The sequence below is a fragment of the Scomber japonicus genome, chromosome 22, assembly GCF_027409825.1.
Source record: "Scomber japonicus isolate fScoJap1 chromosome 22, fScoJap1.pri, whole genome shotgun sequence".
NCBI classification, from domain to species: domain Eukaryota; kingdom Metazoa; phylum Chordata; class Actinopteri; order Scombriformes; family Scombridae; genus Scomber; species Scomber japonicus.
In genome coordinates, this window is record NC_070599.1 from 20,701,263 (window position 1) to 20,713,621 (window position 12,359).

The following is a 12,359-nucleotide window of genomic DNA, read 5'->3' on the forward strand; positions in this document are numbered from 1 at the left end:
ACAGGAGGGTTAAAAAAAAAGGATAAAACCTATTCTATAGATAATATAATATAATAATACACTTTTCTTATTTTCTATTTTCTTTATTTTACGTTTTCTTAATAATGTTACAAGTAGCTTTAAAGAAATAAATAAAACCAAACATGGCAGATAAAAATAAGACAATGAGGAGCAAAGAGATAAAGACAGAGGCATTTGACGCCAGCTTTATTGGTTTTTCAGTATAAAAGGCTTAATGACTGACCTTCTTTATAGCTATAATGTAGGATCTCTGTATAAAAGACCCTTTTTGACTCATAGCTAACCACTATAGTGACGCTTCCTTAAATTAATTAGATGTATAACCCTCTTCCAGTACGTCAGGAGGTTGAGTCTCATTACTGGAATCCCAATTTTTCAGTTTTCTTTCCTGTTTTTCTGGCATCAACCTGCTCAATTTTCACCTCATCTCTTTCTTCCTCCTCTTCACTTTCTTTGGACTGTCCTCTTCAATCTCCTCTCGGGTAGAAATCCTTGGATCACGTCTTACCTCTTCACCCCCTCTCCTTCCTCTCTTCCTTGACAGTAAAATTGGTTTGTTTTGCTTCTGTCACAAATACGCTGCTGTTTCCATCTTTCTTATGACTTCACCTTCACCTCTCTCCTTCCTTTTTTTTCACCTCTTCTTCACCTTTATCCGCTGGTACTGGGTTTGGCGCAGGAGGATCAGTATTAGCTCGTATACTCTGGTGAGCCAGTGTTTCCAGACTTGTCTTTCATCTCAACCTTCCTAAAAGCTTTTACACCTCTTTAACTTCCCTCCACCTCCGCGGCACCTTCACACAGATAGCATTTGATTGATTTTGTTCATCTCAAATTAAAAGAAAAACCCTGAAGAGCTCAGGAGGTAAAAAAAAGTATTAAAACAACTTAAATTTTGTCAGTTAGTTTCTATAAGATTAGCGTAGATTATTCTGTGATCCTTCCTTTTTAACTCAAAAGTAGTTGGAATAAAAATATACATTTTAACTCAAAGAACTGATGAAATACTACAAATATCTTTTTCTTTTCCTCGTACAAAGCTGCATTAAACTGACTCAAAGAAGGGAGGAGGAAGGAAGGAAGGAAGGAAGGAAGGAAGGAAAGGAGTAAGGGATGGAGGAAAAGAGGAAGGGAGGAAGGAGAGAAGGAAGGAAGGAAGGAAGGAAGGAAAGGAGTAAGGGATGGAGGAAAAGAGGAAGGGAGGAAGGAGAGAAGGAAGGAAGGAAGGAAAGGAGTAAGGAGGGATGAGGAAAAGAGTAAGGAGGAAGGGAGGAAGGACAGAAGGAAGGAAGGAAGGAAGGAAAGGAGTAAGGGAGGATGGAGGAAAAGAGGAAGGAGAGAAGAAAGGAAGGAAAGGATTGAAAGGATTAAGAAGGGAGGGAGGAAGGAAGGAAATGAGGGATGGATGAAGGAGAGAAGGAAGGAAGGAAAGGAGTAAGGAGGGAGGGAGGAAAAGAGGAAAAAAGGAGGAAGGAGGAATAAAGCAAAGAGGGAAGGAGGGGAAGAACGAAGGAAAAATTTAGGAAAGAAGGAACAGTCAAAAGAGATGGGAGGACAACAGGAGGGTTAAAGACAAACACACCTGTTATCTTTTATATAAGCATCTTTAAAGCTCCTGTCCTGTGTGTAGCCTGACTATAGGTTTTATTTTGGCCTTGCTCTAAGATATATGGATACAATATGAGTTTTGGCTTGTGATCCCATAAATGTATTTTTTCAGCCAAAAAAAACTTTCTTGCTCCTGCAGATATCATCAGTTCATAAAACCTCAGCTGTAAGGTACAGGGGTGCTACTAAACCTGAAGTAAATCAAACATGTTTTATCATCATCATCTTCTTCTTCTTCTTCTTCTTCTTCATTGCTTTTCTTCAAACTTCCAGCTGATTGAATGAATTTCTACAAGTAGGGAACAAGCAAAAATGGTAAATTGAGAAGGAATGAATGAATGAGGAAGGAAGGAAGGAAGGAAGGAAGGAAGGAAGGGAAGGAAGGAAGGAAGGAAGGAAGGAGGAGGGAGCAATAAGAGAGGGAAGGAGGGAAGAACAAAGGAAAAATTAAAGAAAGAGGGAGGAAAGAAGGAACAGTCAAGGAATGAAGAAGGAAGGAAGGAATGAATGATGAAGGATGGAAGAAAGGAAGGAAGGAAAGGAGTAAGGAGGGAGAGAGGAACAGAGGAAGGACATAAGGAGAGAAGGAAGGGTGGAAGGAAGGAGGAAGGAAGGAAGAAGGAATAATGAATGAATGAATGAATGAGGAAGAAGGAAAGGAGTAAGGAGGGAGAGAGGAAAAGAGGAAGGAAGTAAGGAGAGAAGGAAGGAAGGAAGGAAGGAAGGAAGGAACGAACTCGACCGAAGATAGTTTAGTGAGTTATGAACATTTCTCTAATTCCAACACTTCCAATCCGAGCGAGACGTCGCTTCTCTAACGTAGTGCGTCAGGTCAGTTTCAGGAGCAGTTAAACTTAATGTCCCATCAGATCAGAATATCTCTTACGTCTTATTATTTTATTATAATCTTATTCCTTTGAACCGAGGCCGTCTGTATCTGTATCTGTGCCGAGGTCAGAAGGTTACACCTGTTATTTCAAACATGCCAGATACATATTAAATCAAGATCTTTCTTCTTCTTCTATGGTAGCATAAGAATCAGACTTGGATGTATCACATATCAGCTCTAAAGCCCCGATGCTTTTGTCTAATCCCCCTCAACCCCCGTCCACCCCCCTTCTCTCTCTCTCTCTCCTCTCTCTCTCTCTCCTCTCTCTCTCTCTCTCTCTCTCTCCTCTCTCTCTCTCTCTTCTCTCTCTCTCTCTCTCTCCTCTCTCTCTCTCTCTCTCTTCGTCCCCTCTCTCCCTTGGTACTGGGTTTGGTGTTCGAGGAGTCAAATGAACGGCTGTTTCCCAGACCTCTCTTTCGTTTACATCATCCCCCCTTCATCACTCACTCTCTCTCTCTCTCTGTCTCTCTCTCTCTCTCTCCTCTCTCTCTCTCTCTTCTCTGTCTCCCTCTCTCCCTCTCTCTCTCTCTCTCTCTCTCTGTCTCCCTCTCTCTGTCTCTCTCTTCTCTCTCTCTCTCTCTCCGTCTCTTTCTCTCTCTCTCTCCGTCTCTCCCTCTCCCTCTCTCTCTCTCCGTCTCTCCCTCTCCCTCTCTCTCTCTCTCTCCGTCTCTCTCTCCCCTCTCTCTCTATCTCCGTCTCTCCCTCTCCCTCTCTCTCTCTCCCGTCTCTCCCTCTCTCTCTCTCTCTCTCTCTCCTCTCTCCCTCCTGTCCCCTCCTTCCCCCACTCATCCTCACACTACTTTTCCAACTCTTTCACCCCTTCTCCACCCAAAATGTTGAGACCACGTACCCTTCATTCCTCCTCGTCTTCCTCCTCCCTTTTTTTTCTCCTCATCTCCCGCATCGCTCTTTCTGAACTAACCTCTTTGTTCCCCCTTTTTTTTTTTTTTTTTTTTAATGACAGAGAAGTTACAAGAGATGGAAAGTATCTCATTGCTTTCATAAGCTTTCTCCTGCCCCCCTTTGACTCATTTTAATGAGCTTACTTTTAAGACCAGTATATCTTATTTGTACATATTTTACAAAAAAACACAAAAGAAGAGATGAGAGGTCTGGGTTTTTTTTTGGGGGGGGGGGGGGGGATTTTTGCCTTTAGTCAACAGCTGATAGTGGAGACAGGAAACAAGGGGGAATGACTAAAGAGGGATATTAAATTCATACACCCACTGGCTAATTTTGGAGGGATGAAATAAAGACTAATTTAGGAACATTTTGGAAATCTGTTTGTTTATGTTCTTGCTGTGAGTCAGATGAGAAGATTCATAATAATCTGTTCTCTAAGGAGCTCAGTACAGACTTTGGTCTCGGACATGTTTAACCGAACTTAGCACAAAAACTCTGAGACTTTCATATTATTCTTCAACTGACATGTTATATATTTTATATTTGGGTCAGTGACAAATATATCTTTAAAAATAGTTTTAAAAGCAGCATCAGGTTTGTTTTTAAACCAAAAGTAAGACTGCTGAAAATGTCAAATGGTGTAACCACAAAATAATGATAAATATTGAATATATCCACCCACAGTGTATTTAAGTGGACTTATACTAATAATTACTTAACTTTAAAGGGTGTAAATGTTTCCTGATCTCCATGATTCTCCAGATTAAATGTAATATTTAGACCAATTGTATTCCATTAGTTTTATTTAATATAAAAGTTATAATGTAAGATTATGCCAAACTAGTTGATATGGTGTTTTATTGAGAATTTACTGTTTTTAAGCCAGTTGAATTATTTGGTAGTTTTTATTATGGTTACACCACTTAGACATTTTTACCAGAATCCTCTAATATATTCTCTCTAAATGGATTAAAAGCAGAAATTTGATGCTGAGTCCACAAAAACAGAATGTGTGCAAGTTATTCATACGTTTATTTCACATTTTAACCCTTTTAAATTAGACTAAACCACATGGACACAAAATAAACGTCATTGACCCTTTAACCACATAGCACAGAAGCTCTATACAATCAATACATGTCTATATTTCTGTAGATAATTGTTATGTTATCTGTGTAAATCCACTGAGAGCCTTGACCAATAATTTGACCAGTAAAAATTATTCTCATTTGGCTATAAATGGATTAAAAAGATAAAATGATATTTATACTCTTTTGTATAACAAATATAAAAATACTGAACCAATCTCTGTATTCCACAAAGATGATTAAACGATTGCAAAGTTGAGTTTTCTTTCAGATTAATGGGTCAAGCACCAAAAAGTGCCTTCAGGTTCAATCAATATTCAGTTTTATCACAATTAAAGTATAAAACTGGTGACTCTAAAAACTTCCAACACAAATACAGTTTAAAAAAAAACTCTCAGTCATTTCCTAGAACAGCGAGTTTCATCAAACGTTACTCAAACAGAAGTAAACAGTGCTTTTTTGGGGGGGACTATTTTCAGCTGCGAATTAACACACATTTGGATCTCTTGTGCCTTTTTCTGGCAGCGGGATGGCATGTGTGATTGAGTCAAAATAAACTACAGCCTGTGTGTGTTCGAGGTAATGAAGGAACATGACACCCAGTGCAGCGTTGTGGCCCACTGATGTGTTTTTAATAGTTTTTGGACAACAATGAAGCTCTACGGCACAGAGAGCAATAAGATCTATCAGGCTTTGGTTGCACACACAATACATGTTGGTTGGATCAATTTATTGCTGGAGACATTAGATATTGCCAGCTTTAAAATTTTTGGTCAGGGTTTTACCACAGTATTATACCTTCAATCCAGTCCAACATTTATCTTAAAGTAGTAAACGAGCTGTTTTATTTGATGGAAGCTCAAAGGCCCAACCGACTAGCATCGAAGCTTTCGATCTTGTTTCATGATCTACCTCTGACTTATGACCGCTTATTGTCATTTGACCGAGGTGAGCTCACAAGACAAGTCACGACAAATATCATCCGTCTGAGTCAGCTTCATTTGCCAAAAGAAGACTATGAGATACAGTCGAAAGCTTTGAAGCTATGAAGTAGAAATTTGTGCTTAGATTTTCTTCCAAAGGACAAGAATGAACATCCATAGTCTTAAATATTTTATTCTTTTTGCTTAATTTTCTTCTTTTCATTTCAACCTTAACCATCTTAAGTAGATCTGTGTCTAACAACTGCTTGTTGAGCTACTATTGTCCTTTTTTTGGTGTTTTTTGTAGTTTTCGTCCTCCTCTTTCTTTCCATCTATACTCCCCCCCCCCCCCCCCCCCCGCCTCCGCTCCCACCGGAGAGTACTGTAGTCTTGCTGGTCTGATGCTGAAGTGAAGCACTGTTTCCAGCTCCCTCTCTAAGCGTCTCACCGCAGAGCTGTCATTTTTCCACGGAAGGATAACAATGAGGGAATGTGTGTATTCAGTGCGTGTCGTGTACTTATGTATGTGTCGTGTATATATGCATATGTATGTGTGTGACTGGTGTAAACAAACACTACTAATGAAAACAAATGGATCTTTTTGTGCTTTTGACACATATGCGTCCCTGCCCAGATATGTATGCATTTACACACACACACACACACACGCGCACACACACACACACACACACACACACACACACACACACTCGTCTCGTGCCAGCGCCCCTGCAGTGTGAGTGTAATGTAATGTTGAGTAGCTTTTGGCTGCAGTTTTAATCCAATACCAGTGGAATTACACTGGCCAATACTCAGCTATGATGCCATTTAGAGTAATTTGTGTGTGTTCTGTTGGCAACTTGATGAGGATTGTTAAAAATAAAGTGTGTGTGTGCGTGTGTGTGCGTGTGTGTGTGTGTGTGTATGTGCGCGTTTGACTTTAAAGATTAAATTGGTAGTTCTCAAAACACAGAAACAAGTTTCTTCTCATGCATGAACAAGACTACTAAAACATCTGAATTCAGCTGAATAAGCTGTAATAAACTCCTTCTCATGTTCCTCAGGTGTATGACCGGGAGTTAGAGAAGGTCAACGGCTTTGAGGGTCTCTCCGATTTCTGTCAAACATTCAAACTGTACAGAGGAAGGATGAAGGATGAAGGAGAAGATCCGTCAGTGGTGGGAGAGTTCAAGGTACAAATTTAATCATTTCTGTTATATTACATAGAATTTGTGCTTTCTTTTGTCTTCTCCCTTGTCCCATCTTTGTTGGTGCACCATGGTCGATTCTGTTTGAGTCCAATTAAGAGTCACTTTGCTGTGCTCTTATGTTAAGTGCAATGCATTTCTTTGCTGTCTTACACTGTATTGCATTGCTATATCTTCACATAACGTTACTTCTTCCCCTCGAATGAGCAAATTTTGTTCCCCCTGGTCAAAATTGACCTGGTCTGATTTGACTGTTTATAAAGTATAAAGTATAAATCATCACCCAATTCTGTATTAGACCTTTTAACCAACTTCATTTCAACTTATTACCAAAGGTTTTACACTTTTTGTTTTTTGAAATGATGGTCAATAAGCCTAATTTAAATAAAAGTATACCTCATCTTTGAGTTAACAAAGTCACATTCACGGCATGTGATAGTTTGCTACATGATGTCACATCAAGTCACATCACTAAACGGCATGTCCGAAAACCAATTCAAATATCTTTTACCTTTATATAAAAATGTGGACTTTGACTCTGTTTCTGTTTTTTCATATAAAAACCAATACATCATAGCCGCAGTATCGAGAGAAATAGAGTATAATTCTTCTTATTCTCTTTCTCTGGTTATAAGTAAAGTAATATCATACTTGGCACACAGGTAGGACCGAATATGACATAGAAAACATTGAAATCAGTGTCACGTTTACATGCACTATTAAAACATTTGATCATAATTCAGGTTAAACTAAAATAATGAATAATAAATAACACGTCACATGCTTCATAACATCATGCTACGGTTTACTATGTAATGTTTGGCGCAGTTCTGCTCCATTCATCTTTCTCATTTCTACTTAATTTTAAATGTTTTATTTTCCCTTGTCCGCCCCCGCCCTCATCAACCAGGGTATGTTTAAGATCTACCCCCTGCCAGACGACCCCTCCGTCGCCGCCCCGCCCAGACAGTTCAGAAAGCTTCCTCCCAACGGCATCGAGGACTGTTTGGTCCGAGTCTACATCATCCAGGCTGAAGGGCTGCAGCCCAAAGATACACATGGGAAGGTAGGAAGAGGAGAGACAGAGAGAGAGAGAGGGAGAGAGAGAGAGAGAGAGAGAGAGAGAGAGAGACAGAGATAGAGACAGAGACAGACAGACAGCAAGAGAGAGAGAGAGAGAGAGAGAGAGACAGAGAGATAGAGAGACAGACAGAGAGAGAGAGAGCGAGAGAGCGAGAGAGCGACATAGAGAGAGAGACAGAGAGAGAGAGAGAAAGAGAGAGAGAGAGAGAGAGAGAGAAGTGTCTGATTAATGAACAGATTCACAAACACACTGATGAATTACAATAACACAATAATGCTCATGTATCTATTTGTGTTTGTAGTGTGATCCATATGTGAAGATCACGTTGGGGAAGAAGACGATCAATGACCATGAAAACTACATCCCCTGTACTCTGGACCCCGTCTTTGGAAAGTATGTAATGTCCTTTACTTCTAAGCTCTTTCCCTCTTTTCTTCTTTTCCTTAACCTTCCTTTCCTTCCTCCCATCCTTCTTCCCTTTCCTCCCTTCCTTCTGTCCTTCCTCCCTCCGTCCTACCTTCCTTCCTCCCTGCCTTCCTTCTTTCCTCCGTCCTACCTTCCTTCCTTCCTGCATTCCTTCTTTCCTCCATCCTTCATTCCTTCCTTTCCTTCCTCCCGTCCTTCTTTCCTTTCCTGCCTTCCTTCTGTCCTCCCTCCCTCCCTCCCTCCTTCTCTCTTTCTTTCCTCTCTCCCTCCCTCCCTCCTTCCTTCCGTCCTTCCTTCCTTCATTCCTTCCTCCCTCCCTTCCATCCTTCCTTCCTCCCTTCCATCCTTCCTTCCTCCCTCCTTTCCTTCCTCCTCCCTCCTTCTCTCTTTCCTTCCTTGTTTCCTTTCCTTCCTTCCTCCCTCCCTTCTTTCTTCCTCCCTTCCTTCCTTGACTCGAGGACAACAGGAGGCTTAATAACAAATAACTCTTCCAGCTTCAGTTATAAATCAAGTGATTAGATTTTGTCGTCTTATTTCTCTCAAGACGATTAATAAACTTGTATGTCATTTTTACATTAACTTTACAACCAAAAGTCACTTTGTAAACACCAGATAATTGTCTAAATGTAACATTAGTTAATATCCCTCACCACCTGTTGCCATGCAGCGTTTTGGGGGTTTTCTCATTTAATGTGAGGTCGTTTTCTTTCCCTTTTTTTTTTTTTTTGGTTTTTGTTTTAAATGTCACATACGACTGAGACTTTTTAAAACATGTCATAAAATATCAATGAGGTAGCCACACTGCACCTTCTCCTCATTTAACATGTTAAATGATGGGTGGATTTGTTCATTTCCAGCACAAACACATTACTCAGATTGAAACTAAGGCACTAATGTTTTCCATGAAGACATTGCGGAGAGTGTACAGTCAGACCGAGAGAGTGGTCAACTGACTACATGCTCATATTCAACACTTATATGGATTTATCTTCCCAATCTTTGATATGTTAAATGATCTGATCACTCCATTCTCCTCATTCTCTCTCTGGTGTGTTTTTCATTTGCACACCAGTAGGGGTCGCTACACACACACCAATCGCAGCATCAGGACAGAGAGGAGAGCAGAGGATCAGACTGGCATACATTAAACAAGCTTTCAGTCCTGCTAGAAAACTCCGAACATGACACGACGTTTAGACCAGATACTAACCGCACACATTGTACAAGACTTGTTCACACACTGGTCACCACCTGTTTCTGACCCATTCCTCTAAGCTCCGGCAGGTCATTCAAAAGTCGGACCACCAGACTTGTTTCTTTCTCAAGGCCGTCTGAACTGTAAACTCCATTAAAAAGCAATCAGCTCAGCATGTAATATGTAAACTGTCCTTGTGCTACATCTCAATATTTACTCTCAAGAAGTGCAATAATATCATGTCTTTCTCATGAATCACATCTATTCATGTTCAATATTTCATATTAATCCAGTTTATACTGCACTGATTTTTATTAAGACTCTATCCTTTTTTTATATATATTGTTATGACCCGACTCTAGTGGCCACAACAAAAAGGAGACACACCATATAATCATTTAACAAAATAAAAGACCAAATTAAAAGTTGTGCCGAATTAGAGTAATTTCAGTATGAGGTGTGGATATCAGTGGCATCGGTAGTGTAAGTGCATGTGTGTGTGTGTGTGTGTGTGTGTGTGTGAGTGTGTGAGCGCGTGCGTGTGTGTGAGGGTGTTATAATATGCAGAAAGCAAGATAACCACAGCTAAACCAAACAGAAGATGGTTCCTGTGGGGAGAAGCAGAGTGTAGACAGTCAGCAGGGAGGTCTGAGCTCAGTGGTCTCCAACCCTGCAACCCTGCTCCTAGAGAGCTACTGCCCTGCATGTTTTAGACATCTCCCCCACTCTCTAACACACCTGATTCTAATAATTAACTTGTTATCAAGCCCTTTGACAAGCTTCAGCTGCTTGATAACGAATGTATTATTAGAATCAGGTGTGTTAGAGAGTGGGGGAGATACCTAAAACATGCAGGGCAGTAGCTCTCCAGGAGCAGGGTTGGAGACCACTGCTATACATGAATGAGAAAGAGGAGTTATATAGGGGCACAGAGGCATCACAATATATATTTATTGATTTTAGGGCTTGTATTGCGGGGTTATGTAAGACTGTTTTACTATGTTTTTAATACACTAAGCAAGAGGAGCACTCCTAATGTCATGACAGTAGTCTTCTATCTTCCTTTCTCTCCTCTATCCTTCCTTTCTCTCCTCTCAACCCCAACCGGTCGAGGCAGATGTCCGCCCACTTCTGAGTCTGGTTCTGCCTGAGGTTTCTTCCTGTTAAAAGGGAGTTTTTTCTCGCCACTGTTGCTCATGTGGGAATGTTGGGTCTCTTTAAAGTTAAAACCTGAAGAGTTCGGTTTAGAACCTGCTCTATGTGTAAAGTGCCTTGAGATAACTCTGTTGTGATTTGGCGCTATACAACAAATAAAGATTGATTGATTGGCAGTAAACGCTTTCTTTCCTATTCTATACTCTGAGCAAGTTCCTTCATATGCAAAGCCAGGCATCGGTGAAGTTTTCTCATAAAAAGTCATATCATGCAGGGCAGTAGCTCTCCAGGAGCAGGGTTGGAGAACATTGCTATACATGAATGAGAAAGAGGAGTTACATAGGGGCAGTTACAGAGGCTTCCTTCTTGCCCATATCCCCTCTCTCTCTTCTCTTCCTGATTCACTTCATTTCTTCACTCCATCACTTACATCTCCTCCTCCTGCTGCAACATGTGAAATCCATGTTATGAAATGTTGACCCTCCTGTTGTCCTCCCAGGTAAAATTGACCCCATCTCTTTTGACTGTTCCTTCTTTCCTTCCTTTTTCCCTCTTTCTTTGCTTCCTCCTCCTTCCATCCTTCCTTGCTTCCTTCCTTTCTCCTTACTCGTTTCCTTCCTTCCTTCTCTCCTAAATTCCTTCCTCTTTTCGTCCTTACTCGTTTCCTTCCTTCCTTCCTCCCTCCCTCCCTCCCTCCTTACTCTTTTCTTTCCTTCTTTCCTCCCTTCCTTCTCAACTTGCTTCCTTCCTCTTTTCCTCCTTACTCCTGTCTTTCCATGACTCGAGGACAACAGGAGGGTTAAACATGATTGACAGTTCCAGATCCAGTATGATCTGGTTTTGGAACTCTTCTTCAAAGTCTTCATCATAAAAGTTCTGACTCTTCTCCGTCTTTTTTTCTCCCAGGTTGTTCGAGTTGAACTGTTCGCTCCCCGTGGAGAAGGACCTGCATGTGATGGTGTACGACCACGACATGCTGACCAAAGACGACAAGATCGGAGAGACGGTCATCGACCTGGAGAACCGCTTCCTGTCCAAATACGGAGCCATGTGTGGCCTGCCGCAGTCCTACTGTGTGTGAGTAGTCAACCGTGTGGCGTTCATGTCCAAGATAAAATTAGATAGAAATATAAATAAATTACTACTTTTAGGGTTAAACTGAGTTTGCTGAGTCCTCGAGTCTCTTTCCTTGCCTCCTTCTCTCTACCTGAAACACTCACTGTCTCCGTCTCTCTCCCATTAGGTCGGGGGTAAACCAGTGGCGAGACCAGCTGACACCGAGGCAGCTGCTGTACAAAGTGTGCGAGCGACGGAACCTGCGAAAGCCCGTCTACAGAAACGAAGTCGTCTACTTCAGAGGAGACGAATACACCGCTGCAGACCTCGGTGAGTCATGAATAAATGAAATGTATGTGAGGACAGAAAGCGTCTCCACCTCCACCTGAACTCAGACTTTTAGAGATGTGACCTGAAACTTTCTGGAAGTGTTGTTGTTTAGTTGCATCTTGCAGACATGTAGCATTGTTTATGCAAACTCTTCAGAGGAGAGCAGGATATCTCATTTTTAACCCTTCTCTCTGACTGTTACTTATCTAGTTTTCAAGGATTCTTCAGGTTCAAATTGACCCCATCTCTTTTGACTGTTCCTTCTTTCCTCCCTTTCTTCCTTCTTTCCTCCCTTCCTTATTTCCATCCTGTCCTTCCTTCCCCCTTCCTTCCTCCCTTCCTCCCTCCCTCCCTTCTTCCTCCCTTCCTTCCTTCCTCCCTTCCCTCCTTACTTCCTTCCTCCCTTCCTTCCTTCCTTCTTCCTCCCTTCCTTCCTTCCTCCCTTCCTTCCTCTTCCCTTCCTTGACTCGAGG

At 41.3% G+C, this 12,359-nt stretch overlaps 1 protein-coding gene across 1 annotated transcript in view; it reads left to right on the top strand.

The window, feature by feature from the left end:
• The window catches only part of dysf (dysferlin, limb girdle muscular dystrophy 2B (autosomal recessive)), a 126,904-nt gene that overhangs the window by 88,133 nt on the left and 26,412 nt on the right, over positions 1–12,359 (top strand). The window contains exons 45-49 of the mRNA XM_053343150.1: positions 6,497–6,625; positions 7,551–7,706; positions 8,026–8,117; positions 11,407–11,577; positions 11,744–11,886. Coding sequence (XP_053199125.1) covers positions 6,497–6,625; positions 7,551–7,706; positions 8,026–8,117; positions 11,407–11,577; positions 11,744–11,886 — 691 coding nt within the window. The remainder of the gene's footprint in view (positions 1–6,496; positions 6,626–7,550; positions 7,707–8,025; positions 8,118–11,406; positions 11,578–11,743; positions 11,887–12,359) is intronic.